At 45.2% G+C, this 12,073-nt stretch overlaps 1 protein-coding gene across 3 annotated transcripts in view; it reads right to left on the bottom strand.

Moving 5' to 3' along the window:
- Ubash3b (ubiquitin associated and SH3 domain containing B) overlaps positions 1–12,009 on the bottom strand; it is a 147,784-nt gene extending 135,775 nt beyond the window's left edge. For 2 of the 3 annotated variants that reach the window (XM_005328389.4, XM_078047184.1), the window contains exon 1: positions 11,849–12,009. In XM_005328389.4, coding sequence (XP_005328446.1) covers positions 11,849–12,009 — 161 coding nt within the window. The remainder of the gene's footprint in view (positions 1–11,848) is intronic. The other variant, XM_040285394.2, reaches the window with a different exon arrangement.
- Between the last annotated feature and the right edge of the window lie 64 nt (positions 12,010–12,073).

The raw sequence follows: 12,073 nt of genomic DNA, 5'->3' as shown, positions 1-12,073 counted from the left end.
CCTCTAACTCAGGAATTCAAAACCTAGAAAAGTCAAGGACACAGTCCTTTCTGGATCCTCTAGACAGAATGAAGCTCTGGGGAAACCTTGATGTTAGTCTGTAATTTTGGATTTTGAATTTCTGATGTCCAAATTATAAGAGAACAAATCTGTGTTGATCTAAATCATTGAATTTGTGGAAATTTGTTATAGCAGCAAAAGGATACTATTACACATGGCTTTGGCCATATTCGCTATCATTTACAAAACCTCTCATGTTTCATAAGAGTCACATGCTAACTCCTTATGACTCTTGTCCCAAGTACTCAAGAGGGATGAAGTAAAAACTAAAGCTTCCAGAAGGAAGTATTCATTTTTGTGCAACTGGCTTCTCAAGTGGCCCATATAGCCTCATCCTAATGGGATTAGCCTCTGAAACAATGACATATGATGAGTGCCATCTATCACCACACAGAACCCACAGCTCTTAGGGTTTTTAGGAGATCCCAAAAGTACCAGGACTCAACTGCTGATACCAAATAATAGTAACCTTTTGTGTGTGCATGAATTTTTAACTTTTATATCCATTGCTTCACTTTGACTTACCCAACTTGTAGAAATAACTTTCTCCAAACCACATCCTTAGAAAGTAACAGCCAGGACTTGAATTCAGTCTTTTGTCTTTAAAGCCAAAATTCTTTAGCCCATAGCAGCATGTAACCTGTTCTTGGAGGGGGGGGGGCGGGTGACTGAGACAATTACAGGCCCCCTCCAACACATCCTTCACTCTCTTGTGTGAATAGTACTTCCTTATCCAACCATCTGACACTCCTCAGGTGTACCCATTCCAACTGGCCTATGGACAAGTGAGTTTTGTCCTCTTATCAGCTGAGATGCACACAAGTAGCCAGCAATAGGAAGGAAGCAAAAGGAAAAGAAAAGAACAATAAGAAAGGGCTAATTCAAACAATAGATCAGCCCATGCTTCCAGAAAGCAGAGCCAAACCTTAATAGAAGTTTATTTCTTGGAGCCTGGACTCAGGGTAGCCTGATATGGAAGAAAGCAAATCATGGTCTACACTAGGGGTCAACAACCTAAGCTTCCATTTGGTCACAGACTGGCTATTAAATCTTGCAAGCCACTTCATTTGCTAGTCTCATTTTACTTAATTTGAAAAGAGTGTGTTGGACTAGGTAAGCTCTACCTAATTCTAGTTCCAAGATTCTGACTCTGGAGGATTTTCCCAATGCAGTATCTTATACTTGTATATATAGATTGAGTATCCCTTATCCAAAATGCTTGGCACCAAAAGTATTTAGGTTTTTAGATAACTTTTTTTTTCTGATTTTGGAATATTTGCATATATATGATATCTTGGACCCAAGCTTAAACATGAAATTCATTTATATTTCATATAAGCCTCATAAACATAGGCTGGAGGTAATTTCATACAAATCCAGTATGGCTAATTTTGACTGTTACCTGTTACATGCGGTCACTTGTGGAATTTGTCATTTGCCATATTATGTTAGTGCACAAAATTTCAAATTTTGGAACATTTTCAATTTTGGAATTTTGGATTAAGGATGCTTGACCTGTAGTATGAAATCATTTGAATTGTCTACTGGTCTTTTCAAAGCCCTCCTCTCAACCTGAAGAAGAGTGCTGCTTCAGATTTAATTCAATGCTCCCTGTCTGGTTATATTCTCCTCCTCCTCCTCTCATACAGTTGTGCCTTCTATTTCTTGCATTACATTTACCACCCTTTATCACAACTTTCCATCTTCCACACTAGGGTGTCAGTTCCCCAAGGGCAGAGACTACATCTAATTATCCATGTGCTCCCAGGTCCTATACTCACAGGCTAAAATAGTTGCCCATGAATATGTAGTGTTGTGTCTACATATTTTTTAAAAAAAAAAATGGCATCACACAGGGAACTTATCCGGGAGAAAGTGGCAGAGGAACTTGAGCAGTTCATTTTGTATCCTTGTAGGTAATATGGGGATAATCCCCTTTGTCTTGCTGGCTTCACGGGGGGGGGGGGGGGGGAATTAATGATGCTTAATGAGGTTTGAGGGAGATGGGATGAAAAGAGAGAAGGGGGAAGCAAAGGGAAGGGAAGCCAAATGTGCTGTGGTTGAATTAGTTCTTGAAGGTGGGGAAAATCTGATCAGGAAAAAAGAGAGAGAGAGAGAGAGAGAGAGAGAGAGAGAGAGAGAGAGAAAGAGAGAGAGAGAGAGAGAGAGAGAGAGAGAGAGAGAGAGAGAGAGAGAGAGAGAGAAGACAGGCAGGCAGTTCAAGTGGAAGCTGATTGAGAAATGAGAGTACAGATGCGGCTGCCTGAGACTCCAGCAACCTGCGTAGTTGTGCACGGTCTGTGTGCGGTTAAATAGACTGTACACAAAGGCAGCATGGAGGCAGATTTCTTTCCTATTCTTTAAGTGCTTCCTATCCAGGATAAAAGAATAAATATTTAGAAAGCGAATGCACTCCGTAAATATTTTTAAACAGGGCACAGTCCAGACGGAAGTAGGATTCTAAACGATCCTGCTACCTGATTCACAGAAAGGGTTCCTCTAACAAAATCTGAAAGGAATGGAGAACATTCGGCTGCCTCTGGCCATCTGTGCTGTCAGCTTCCCCGTAGCATTTTCCGGACTGCAGTGAGCCGCTATGTTGGAGTTTCTTTCAGCTTCCCACTCCGTGTGGGAACAGCCCTGGCCCTGATGGAGTTCACTGCCACGGTTGCTTTAGGTACAAGAATGTTTATGCTTCCACAGGGGCCAAGGAACACAACGGGAAGTGTTACACAAACAGCTGGCGACTCCACAGAAGGAAAGCTGTCCCTTTAATTAAAAAGGTGTCCATGAACAATTTATTTACTCCAGGTGCTGGGATCAGGGCACCAACCTCCTCTCTTATTTAACCAGCACTTTGGTTGCATTTTGCAAGAAAGCACATTATGTACCAATTTGAAAATTATTCTAATGCATACTAGTTAAATGACTCTCTACTGTTGTAACTGCCTCATATCTTTCTTTTTTTCCATTTATTTACTCTCTGGAATATCAACAGTCCTGAAGAGCTGTCTTTAAAGGATGAGGAGATGAATTTGATAGTAAAGCACTGTGGAAAAAACAAGACAAATGTAAATATAGAAAGGCCAAATGCTCTGGAATAGAAAAGAATACATGAGGCAGTGAAAACATCCTCCGGCTTTTCAAAACCGCTGTCCTTGTCACCCTGGTGTCATCACAACTGCAGAGGATCTTGGAGGTGCTTGAGTTCAATCCCTTTTATAGTTAGGACTACTGAGGCCTGGGAAGGAAAAGGACGTATGTGAATCGAAACAATTAATAAACAGAGGACAAAGCCGTGGTCTAGCTACAAAGGTGATCTAGATTGTCTTCATGGTGTGTTACCACTGGGCTCCCTGTGGGGTGTGACAGAGTCCAGAGCCTTGGACATTCAGTAAATCTTTATTCCCTCAGACCTGGAAAATGTATAACCCTTGCTGTTCAGAGGACCACTAGGGAAGATCTTTCGTGGCATGACTGAAACATCGCGAGGAAAATGGGGACGTTAGCAAGATGAAACAAGAAAGGGATCACCTATCATGTACCCTGAGCTCCTGGCAGAGGACTCTGGCCACTGTTATATCCAACTGCCTATCTTCTAGGGAATAGAGAAAAACCAATGATTCTCCCAGAAGCCTTTGGGCAAAAACCCAGTGGCCCATGGAGAATCCTCAGAGAAGAAAACAGGGCTTTCAGTCCCTATAGGACCTCAGGCATCATTCTTTGGCACTGATTCTGCGTCCTGCTTGAGGCTGTGCCCATCACAGTGCAAATGATCTATTCTAGGGTGTGCTTCTCTCTCTCTTTTTCTCCAGGCCTTGACTCTTGATTCCATTTGAGAGTAATCAGAAGACAACCATATGGTAACCTTTCGAGTCCCTAAGCCCAGCCATTTATATAGTCAGTGGCTTGGTCAGGGCTGGCTCTACTCTGGGTTTGCTTGTGCTTAGGCCTGGCATCCTGTCAGGGCCTTCTGGAGAGAGAGAGAGAGAGAGAGAGAGGGGGGGGGGGGTGGGGCACATGGGAGCAGAATGCAGTACTGAGGGGGAAAGCATACGTTGGTCTTTACCGCATCTCGTTATTTTGTGTCTCAACTCAGAGAGGAGTGAGGAAAAGCGCCCAGAGCCAAGGCCACAAAGGAAGCCATGCAGCATTCAGCACTTGAATGGCAGGAGAACCTGCCCTCATTACTGAAACCCAGACACTCTCCAACTGCTTGCATGAGCCGGTCCTCTGAATGCTCACAGCATTCTCTGAAGTGAGCATTGATATTGCAAAAATTTTATAGACAGAGCTGAGCATGGTGGCAGGCACCTGTAGTCCCAGTTACTAAGGAGGCTGAAGCAGGAAGATCACTTAAGCCCAGGAGTTAAAGGTGAGTCTGGACAACATAGTGAGACCCCATCTCAAAAACAAAACCAAACAAATGTATAGATAGGAAAACAGAGGCAACTTGCCCAGCCTCACCTGCTGGTGAGGGTCAGAGCTAGGATTCAAACCCAGGCTGTCTGGACCACTGCCATGAGTTCAAACTTCTGTGCAGAGGGATAGGGCAGATAAAGATGGGGCTCTTCAGTTTCTATATGTTCCTGTACAGGGACAGCCCCCTGCACGTGAGCCTGCAGGGATAGTGAAGGTACTGACAGCACCACCAAGCCATGGCCAGCTGGAGAGTGCTGGCAGGACATAGGACTCCCTAGGTTTGCTGCCTCTGAGAAGCAAAACCTTTGGTTCTGGCCAAGACAGTCCCCAGGCAGCTGGAGTCTGAGGCAGCTGTCCCCAAGCAGGGGACAGAGCCAGAAGACAAGATGCTCTTCAATCTCCAAGGCACTTAATCTTCTGACCCTCTATTTTCTGGTCAAATTATGAGTGAGACTTGATAGTGATTATGGATATGAATCTGCTCTGTCATCTCTAAAGTGGTCTAAAAACCTAAGATATTATTAGAAATTAGGGCGTAACAGAGAATTTTCATAGAAGCTATGTGCAAGTGGTTATAATTATGCTACTAGCACATTTGAAACTTCAAGGTCAATCAAAAGAGACAAATTACTGATACATGGAAGATCTGGATCAAAAAAAAAAAATATGTTGTAGTCCCAGTGACTTGGGAGGCCAAGTCAGGAGGATTTCAAGTTGAAACTAGCCTCAGCAACTTAGCTAGGCCTAAGCAACTTAGTGAGACTCTTTCTCAAATAAATAAGATGTGAGGATGTAGCTCAGTGTTAAAGTGCACCCAGGTTCAATTCCCAGTATGAGAAAGAGAGAAAAATAATAATAGATTTTAAAAAAACCTATTATGCTGAAAAAAAGAAGCCAGGTACTTCTGTGCTGTATTTTATGACTCCTGAATGCAAATTAATCTATAATGATGGAAAGCAGACAGAAAGCTGCCCAGGACTGACTGCAAAGGGATACAAGAAAACTGTTATCCCTTTGCAATGGATGTGTTGTGTCTTATTTTGGTGATTACACGGTACATTCATTTGTCTAAATGCATCGATCTTGAAGTAGGTTTAATTTATTGTACACAGTTTTACCTCAATGAACTTAAAAAGAAGGCATGTCCAGGTCTTTCCTTTTAGCCAGACACAGTGGAACTGTAATCTCAGGAGCCTGAGGCAGGAGGATAACGAGTTTGAAGCCAGCCTGGACAATTTAGTAAGACCTTGTCTCAAAACTTGAGTGGTAGAGAGCTTGCCTAGCATGTGTAAAGTCCTGGATTTAATCCCCAGTACCACAAAAAAAAAAAAAAAAAGAGAGAGAAAGAAACAGAGGGTGTTTACTTTTAAATCAGGACCTCTGTGTAGCCTAAAAAGTTCACTGGACTTGAAGTTGTAGCCTGAGGCTGTTAATGGCAACAGGGTCTCCTTGTACCAACTGTGTGACTGTGGGCAAGTCCCTAAGCTCCACTGAGTCTCAAATCTCCTTGCCTTTAAGACAACGTGTGCTCAACCACTCAAATTTACAGCTCTGTTGTGTTAATTAAGGGGGATATTTAATGCATGTGAGAGTAATTTTTAAATTACATAAAAACACACAAATATCATGTGCATGTGTGTACAGTTTTATGGCAGATAGATTAGAGACTTCCTTGCCATGACCTTCTATAAGACCTGCCCACCTAGAGACTTCCTTGCCCTGCCCTTCATCTCCATGTGGGCCCCTATTTGTCTTCTCTTTCTAACCAACACAGCCACTAGGAAAGGAGCCACAGATCCCAGGCCAGAGTCAGAGACATTTCAGAGATGCTGGTTTGACCAAGTGCTTTTGGAGGATCCAATGTCAACCAACAGGTAAGCTGGAGAAAGCCAGAGAAACTAGATCCTTCAATTCCCGGGCTCTGCAGGTTGCTTCTCAATTCCTTCTGGAGCCTGCTTCGAGCTGCCTTTATCTTTGGGCAGTGAGGCATAGCTAACAGAGCTCACTGTCCAAAGCCAAGTTGGAGGCGCGTTTATTCCAGCTCTTTCCTTCTGTTTTGCTCCTTAACATTGAACAGTGTTCAAATATTCTCAGTTGGAAAACAAAAAAAAAAAAAAAAACAATCCAATAGTTCATGTAAATCCTTACCAGACACCTCCACTACCATCTCTCCTCCTTGCTTTTCTTTTAGTCCAGCAAAATAAGACCATAATAAAATCTAGTGTTCAAATTCTATTTTGTAAATTTACAAGGTCTTTTCTATCCATTCTCCTGTTTAATCTTTGCAAAGCTTTCTTGAGTTAACAGGGCAGGTATTACCATGCACAGAAGCTGATCACAGTACTGAGGGAAAGGGGTTAAATGCAAGACCTAAAAGCTTCAAGTATCAAGCTAGACTGAAACTTGGGATACTCAACTTCTGCCAGTTCCTTACTCAAAAATACTATTTATTTATTTATTTATTTTGCAGTGCCAGGGATGGAACCCAGGGCCTTTTGCATGCTAAGCTATTACTCTACCACTGAGCAGCCAACCCCCCAGCTCCCAAAATTATGATCTCTTATTCATTGAGGAAACATACCCAAGTCATTTGCTGTAAACAAAGTTCCAGCCATAGGCAGCCTCCAAAAATAAAAATAAGAAACAGGTCAGGGTTGTACCAGCAAAGACTCCTAAGATTCAGTTATTTAGTGACTTACTCTAAGGCCCACAGTTGGCCCCAGGCTAAAGTAGCATAGGACCCTCAGTCCCCCAGAGGCCATAGAGATCAGCAGGGGACCTTGGTGCTTTGCAGGAAGTCGGGTGCACACCACACAGCTCTTATCAGAGTTCCTGTCCTGCCTTCTCAGGCGTCATACTCAGCCCCTCTCCTGGCTGGGGCCTCCGCTTCCTGGGGCCTCTGCCCATGCGTCCACTTGACCTTTTCCTTCCAACAACCTCACTTGCCTGGAGGAAGCTAGACTTTTATTTTTAGAACTTTTGGAACAGGGAAGTGCTAATGAGTATAGAAAGAAAAAGGAAGGGATAGGCCATTTTGGCCCCTTGAAATTTTCCTTCTTGTTTCGTCCCTAAGACCTCCTTGCTCCACCCCACACTCATGCATCCCACAAGATCTCCACTGTCCACCTTACTCCATGGGAAGTTTCTTCTACAGCAGTGTCTACATTGGCCTGAAATTCTTATGGGTTGAAAAAAAACCCAAGCCTAGCTCCAGGAGTAATGAGCAAGAGAGAACACACTCCACGTCTCCCTGCTTGGGCTCAGCCCTGCCATTCTGTGCTTTTAGCTCTGTCAAGCACTTAACAAGCATATACTCATGGAGCATGTTCCCCTGAGAGGGCACCAGCCATGCCCTTAGGGGTTAAGTGACTTTTCAAGCCTGCAGCTCAGCACAGCATAGGCTGAAATGGGACCAGGCCTTCCTGGCCTCTGGCCTCTCTGCAGCCCACCCAGAGCCCAGCCAAGGTGTGTCCCTTCTTGCTTCTCACTACTCCAGACTCAGTTATGCCTCCAGGAAAAACCTGGCCTTGCTGCCACCACTCTCCCAAGGGCCATGCTTGGGACGTCATTCTCATCCCTTCTCAAGGCGTCCTGGATATCATTCTCATCCCTTCCTCCTGGACCTGTTCTTTCCTGCTTTAGATTTTCATCTTGCTCCTTCCTCCAAGCAGAGGACTTGAGAAAGAAGTTTCTTATCAGTGGAGCCTGATGCCCTTGCAATCTTCCTTCTCAGTTCTCCAGAATGAAGTTGAAAGTCTGCTCTCTGAAATCTGACCCCTCTTGTTACAGATCTGAGTTATTGAGGGGAAAGCCAATTGCACTAGCATTTCTGGGATAAGGTAGAGAAGATTAGGCCTGCTCAGGGAGTTGAGCTAGATCAGATGACCTCTAAGAGCCCTGGGCATGTGGACACAGAATTTAAGAAAGAACAGAAAACTCCACCTCCCTCCCACCAGGCCTTCTCTGTTACTAACTTTGGTAAAGAAAGGCAGCACCAGGCGCAATAATAATAGTAGCTGTGATAGACTAAATAATGACTCCTCAAAAGATAGCCACAACCCAATTCTTAGAACATGCGTATGCTACCTTATATATAAAGAAAGGACTTTACAAATATGACTAAGTTCACCATCTTGAGATGGGGAGATTGTTCTGGATTGTCCAAGTGGGTCAAGTGCAAACATACATATCCTCTTATACACAATGGAATACTATTCAGCCAAAAAAAAAAGAATGAAATTCAGTCATTTGAATAGAAATTAAGAAAAAAAATAGGCACAGAAAGACAAGTACTACATGTGAGATCTAAAAATTCACCTCATAATATTTGAAAGAAATGTTGGTTTATCAGAGGCCAGGGAGAGTAGGAGGAGGAAGAAATAGGAAGAGATTGATCAATGGGTTCTAAGTTACAGTTACATGGGAGCGAGAAGCTCTAGTGTGCTATCTCTGCATAGCATGCATATGACTATAAATAACAATAATGTACCAAATATTTCAAAAATATAGAAGAAAATATCTTGAAATTTTTCCCATAAAGAAATGATTAAATATTTGAGGTGATACTTAAGTTTAGCCTGATTTAAACATATACATGTATCAAAACAATACATGGTGCCCCATTAATGTGTATAATTTTTGTTTCATATATTGGTTAAAAAATAGCTGGGTGGTGGTGACACACACCTGTAATCCCAACAACTCTGGAGGCTGAGGCAAGAGGATAACAAGTTCAAGGCCAGCCTTAGCAACTTAGTGAGGTCCTAAGAAACTTAGAAAGACCCCCTCAAGATAAAAAATAAAAAGGGCAGAGGATGTTGTTCAGTAATAAAGCATAAAGCATCTCTGGATTCAATCCCCAGTACCAAATAAATAGAGTCAGGTTCAGGAGCACACACACAGCTTCTCAAGATACTGAGGCAGGAGGATTGCAAGTTCAAGGTCAGCCTGGGCAACTTAACAAGATACTGTCTCTTTAAAAAAAAAAAAAAGTGGGTGGGGTTTGCTGAGGATATAGCTCAGTGGTACAGTGCTTTCCTGGGGTGCAGGAGGCCTGGGTTCAATCCCTAATACCCACCACCACCACCACCAAATTACTACATGTAATGCAAGATTTCTAAGAGAGATCTGGCACAAAGAGGGAATGACAATATAACAATAAGGACGGAGATTGGAATAAGGTAGCCACAAGCCAAGGAATGCCAGCAGTCATTAGAAACTGGAAGAAATATGAAATGAATTCTCCCCTAGGGCCTCCAGAAAAAGCATGGCCTTGCTGACACCTTGATTTTAGCTCAGAGATACTGATTTTGTCATGAGAAAATACATTTCTGTTGATTTCAGTCACACAATTTCTAGTCACTCATTACAGCAGCCATGGGAAACTAATTCAGCATTTAACACTTAAGGACTGTGCCCTATATGTCAGGAACTGCTCTGATCATTGCACCCACATTTAATCAATCACATCTTGTCCCTAGATGTGAGACCTGGCAGTGCAGACACAATGCCTGGATTTCTATTCCAGCTTCACTGCTTACTATTGTGACCTTAAGTAAGTTATGTAACCTTTATAAGTCTCAGTTTCCCAATTCATAAAATGGGCAAATAGTACCTTTCTCATTAGTTTGTGAGGGGGGGAATGGGTAATAAAGATAAAGTACTTAGAATAGTATCTAGTAAGTATCCAATAAATGCTAGCTCTTATGAGATTTTCAGGAGTAGAACAAGCCAAAATTAGACCATCGCACTAATGTGTCAAGAACCTGGGCAAGGCCTCCTGGATTCAGTTCAGGAAAAAATATTCCCTTAAAGCCTGCTGAATAGCAAATATGACAGTGTAAGAAGTCCAGCTAAGTACTTTTTCCCTTAATTAAGCAATTCAGGTCTTTAATGCTGGCCTCATTTCAGAAAAGAATGAGGCTAGGACTAAGCTAATTCTGCAGCATTCCCAGATGCTACCTCCAGCTCTTAAGAAGAGTTACGCACGTTGTCATTCTTAGGAAGGACCTAACTTGCAACACTCACACCTGACACACCCCAGCAGAGCCCACCACATCTTCTCCCAGCAATTTTGGCATCCAGAATTGGAGCCTTCATGCTTGGAAGTCAATGGAAGGCAGAAACCTTTGGTCCACGTTGTGACCTTCCATGAAATGTGGTCAACACAACTCCAACCTGTCCCAGTGGCTGGGTGGAATGAGAAATTCATGAATTTGCTTTGATAAAGAGGTTAGGGTACAGTCAAATTAGTAAAGAATAAAGTTCACCAGGGACAAAGGAGGGACACCTAGAGTTACCATCTTGTGGGGTATGGGGGGAGGAGAAAAGAAAGAACTTTCATTTGCTTGGCGCTTTCTGATAAAGTTTGCCCAACTCTCCTGTTCAGGTGATGTCATTGAAAGATGGAAAGGAGCAGCAAGAACCCAGGCTTTGTGCCCTCACTTCTCCAACTGGGGAGAGGGGTCTGGCCCCGGGCTCTGGCTTCCTCTTAGGCAGGGTTCCAGCCCCCAGACTCGAATTGACCAGCTTCCGAAGACGCCTGCTGCTGCTGCCCGGGTGCTGGCAACCAGGCATCTTCTCACCCAGCTGGCTGTCCCGGCAGCCACCTGCGCTCTCTCTGCCCTTCCCTAGCCCACCTTCTGGGAGGAAGGAAAAAGGAGGACAGCTCCCCCTCCTTACTTTCAGGCACCCACAGATTCCTGCACTGCCGTCACCACTGACGAGAACCCGGGTCCCCTGGAGGAATCGCTTCCCCTCATTCCATCCTCCCTATCAATGAACACGCAGCAACACCCACGCTCCCGCTCCTCCTACTCCGGAGGGAGACCAAACCCGAGACCGACATCCGGAGCTGGAAGACGCTACGGGGAGGGGGGGGGGGCGCCGGCTTCCCTGCCCCGCAATCCCTTGCCCTTTCCCCCCAGTCACCAGAGGGTCCCAAGCCAGCCCAGCATTCTGGACGGAGAGGTTGCCAGAGTCCTCCAAGGGGCCCCTCCTCTTCAGGGAGCTCAACGCAGGAGACCTCGGGAAGCGCGCGCGACAGAACCGCTTAGCTCCACCCGTAGGGCCCGCGCACTGGGTTCTGAGCACCCTAACCGGGACTCGAACACTATACCTGTGCCCCCAATCTTTAGACAACCCGAATCAAGCCCTCAGCCCAGCGCTCCCCCGCCGCCTCTTTTCTAGTACCAGGGCCCGGAGAGGAGTCCCGGGCTGCTCTCGCGCCCATTCTGCCCCCAACAGGTCGTGGGCAGCGGGGAGCGCGCCGCTTGTCAGGCAGACGCAGGGAGGCGAGCCGGAGCGAAGCCGAGGGCCGGCCGTGCGGTGTGGGAGAGGTCGCCGGGACTCCCAACCAGTCACTTACGCGCGGGCTCTGGGGAACCCCATGGAGAGGAGCACGTCCAGCGCCGATCCATGCTTGATGGTGCCGGGGCGCTGCTGGCGGTTCCTCCGGGGGGTGACTTTGCTGTACAGCTCCTCTCTCGCAGCCATGCCGAGCGGGCTGGGGGTGCGGTACTGAGCCATGGCTTAGCGGCCAGCCATTGCCTGGGAAGGCTCCCGAGCCGGTCGTCCGGCGCGGGCCGGACCA

This window comes from Ictidomys tridecemlineatus, chromosome 4, assembly GCF_052094955.1.
Source record: "Ictidomys tridecemlineatus isolate mIctTri1 chromosome 4, mIctTri1.hap1, whole genome shotgun sequence".
In the NCBI taxonomy this organism is placed as follows: Eukaryota; Metazoa; Chordata; class Mammalia; order Rodentia; family Sciuridae; genus Ictidomys; species Ictidomys tridecemlineatus.
This window is presented reverse-complemented; position numbering and strand designations above follow the sequence as displayed.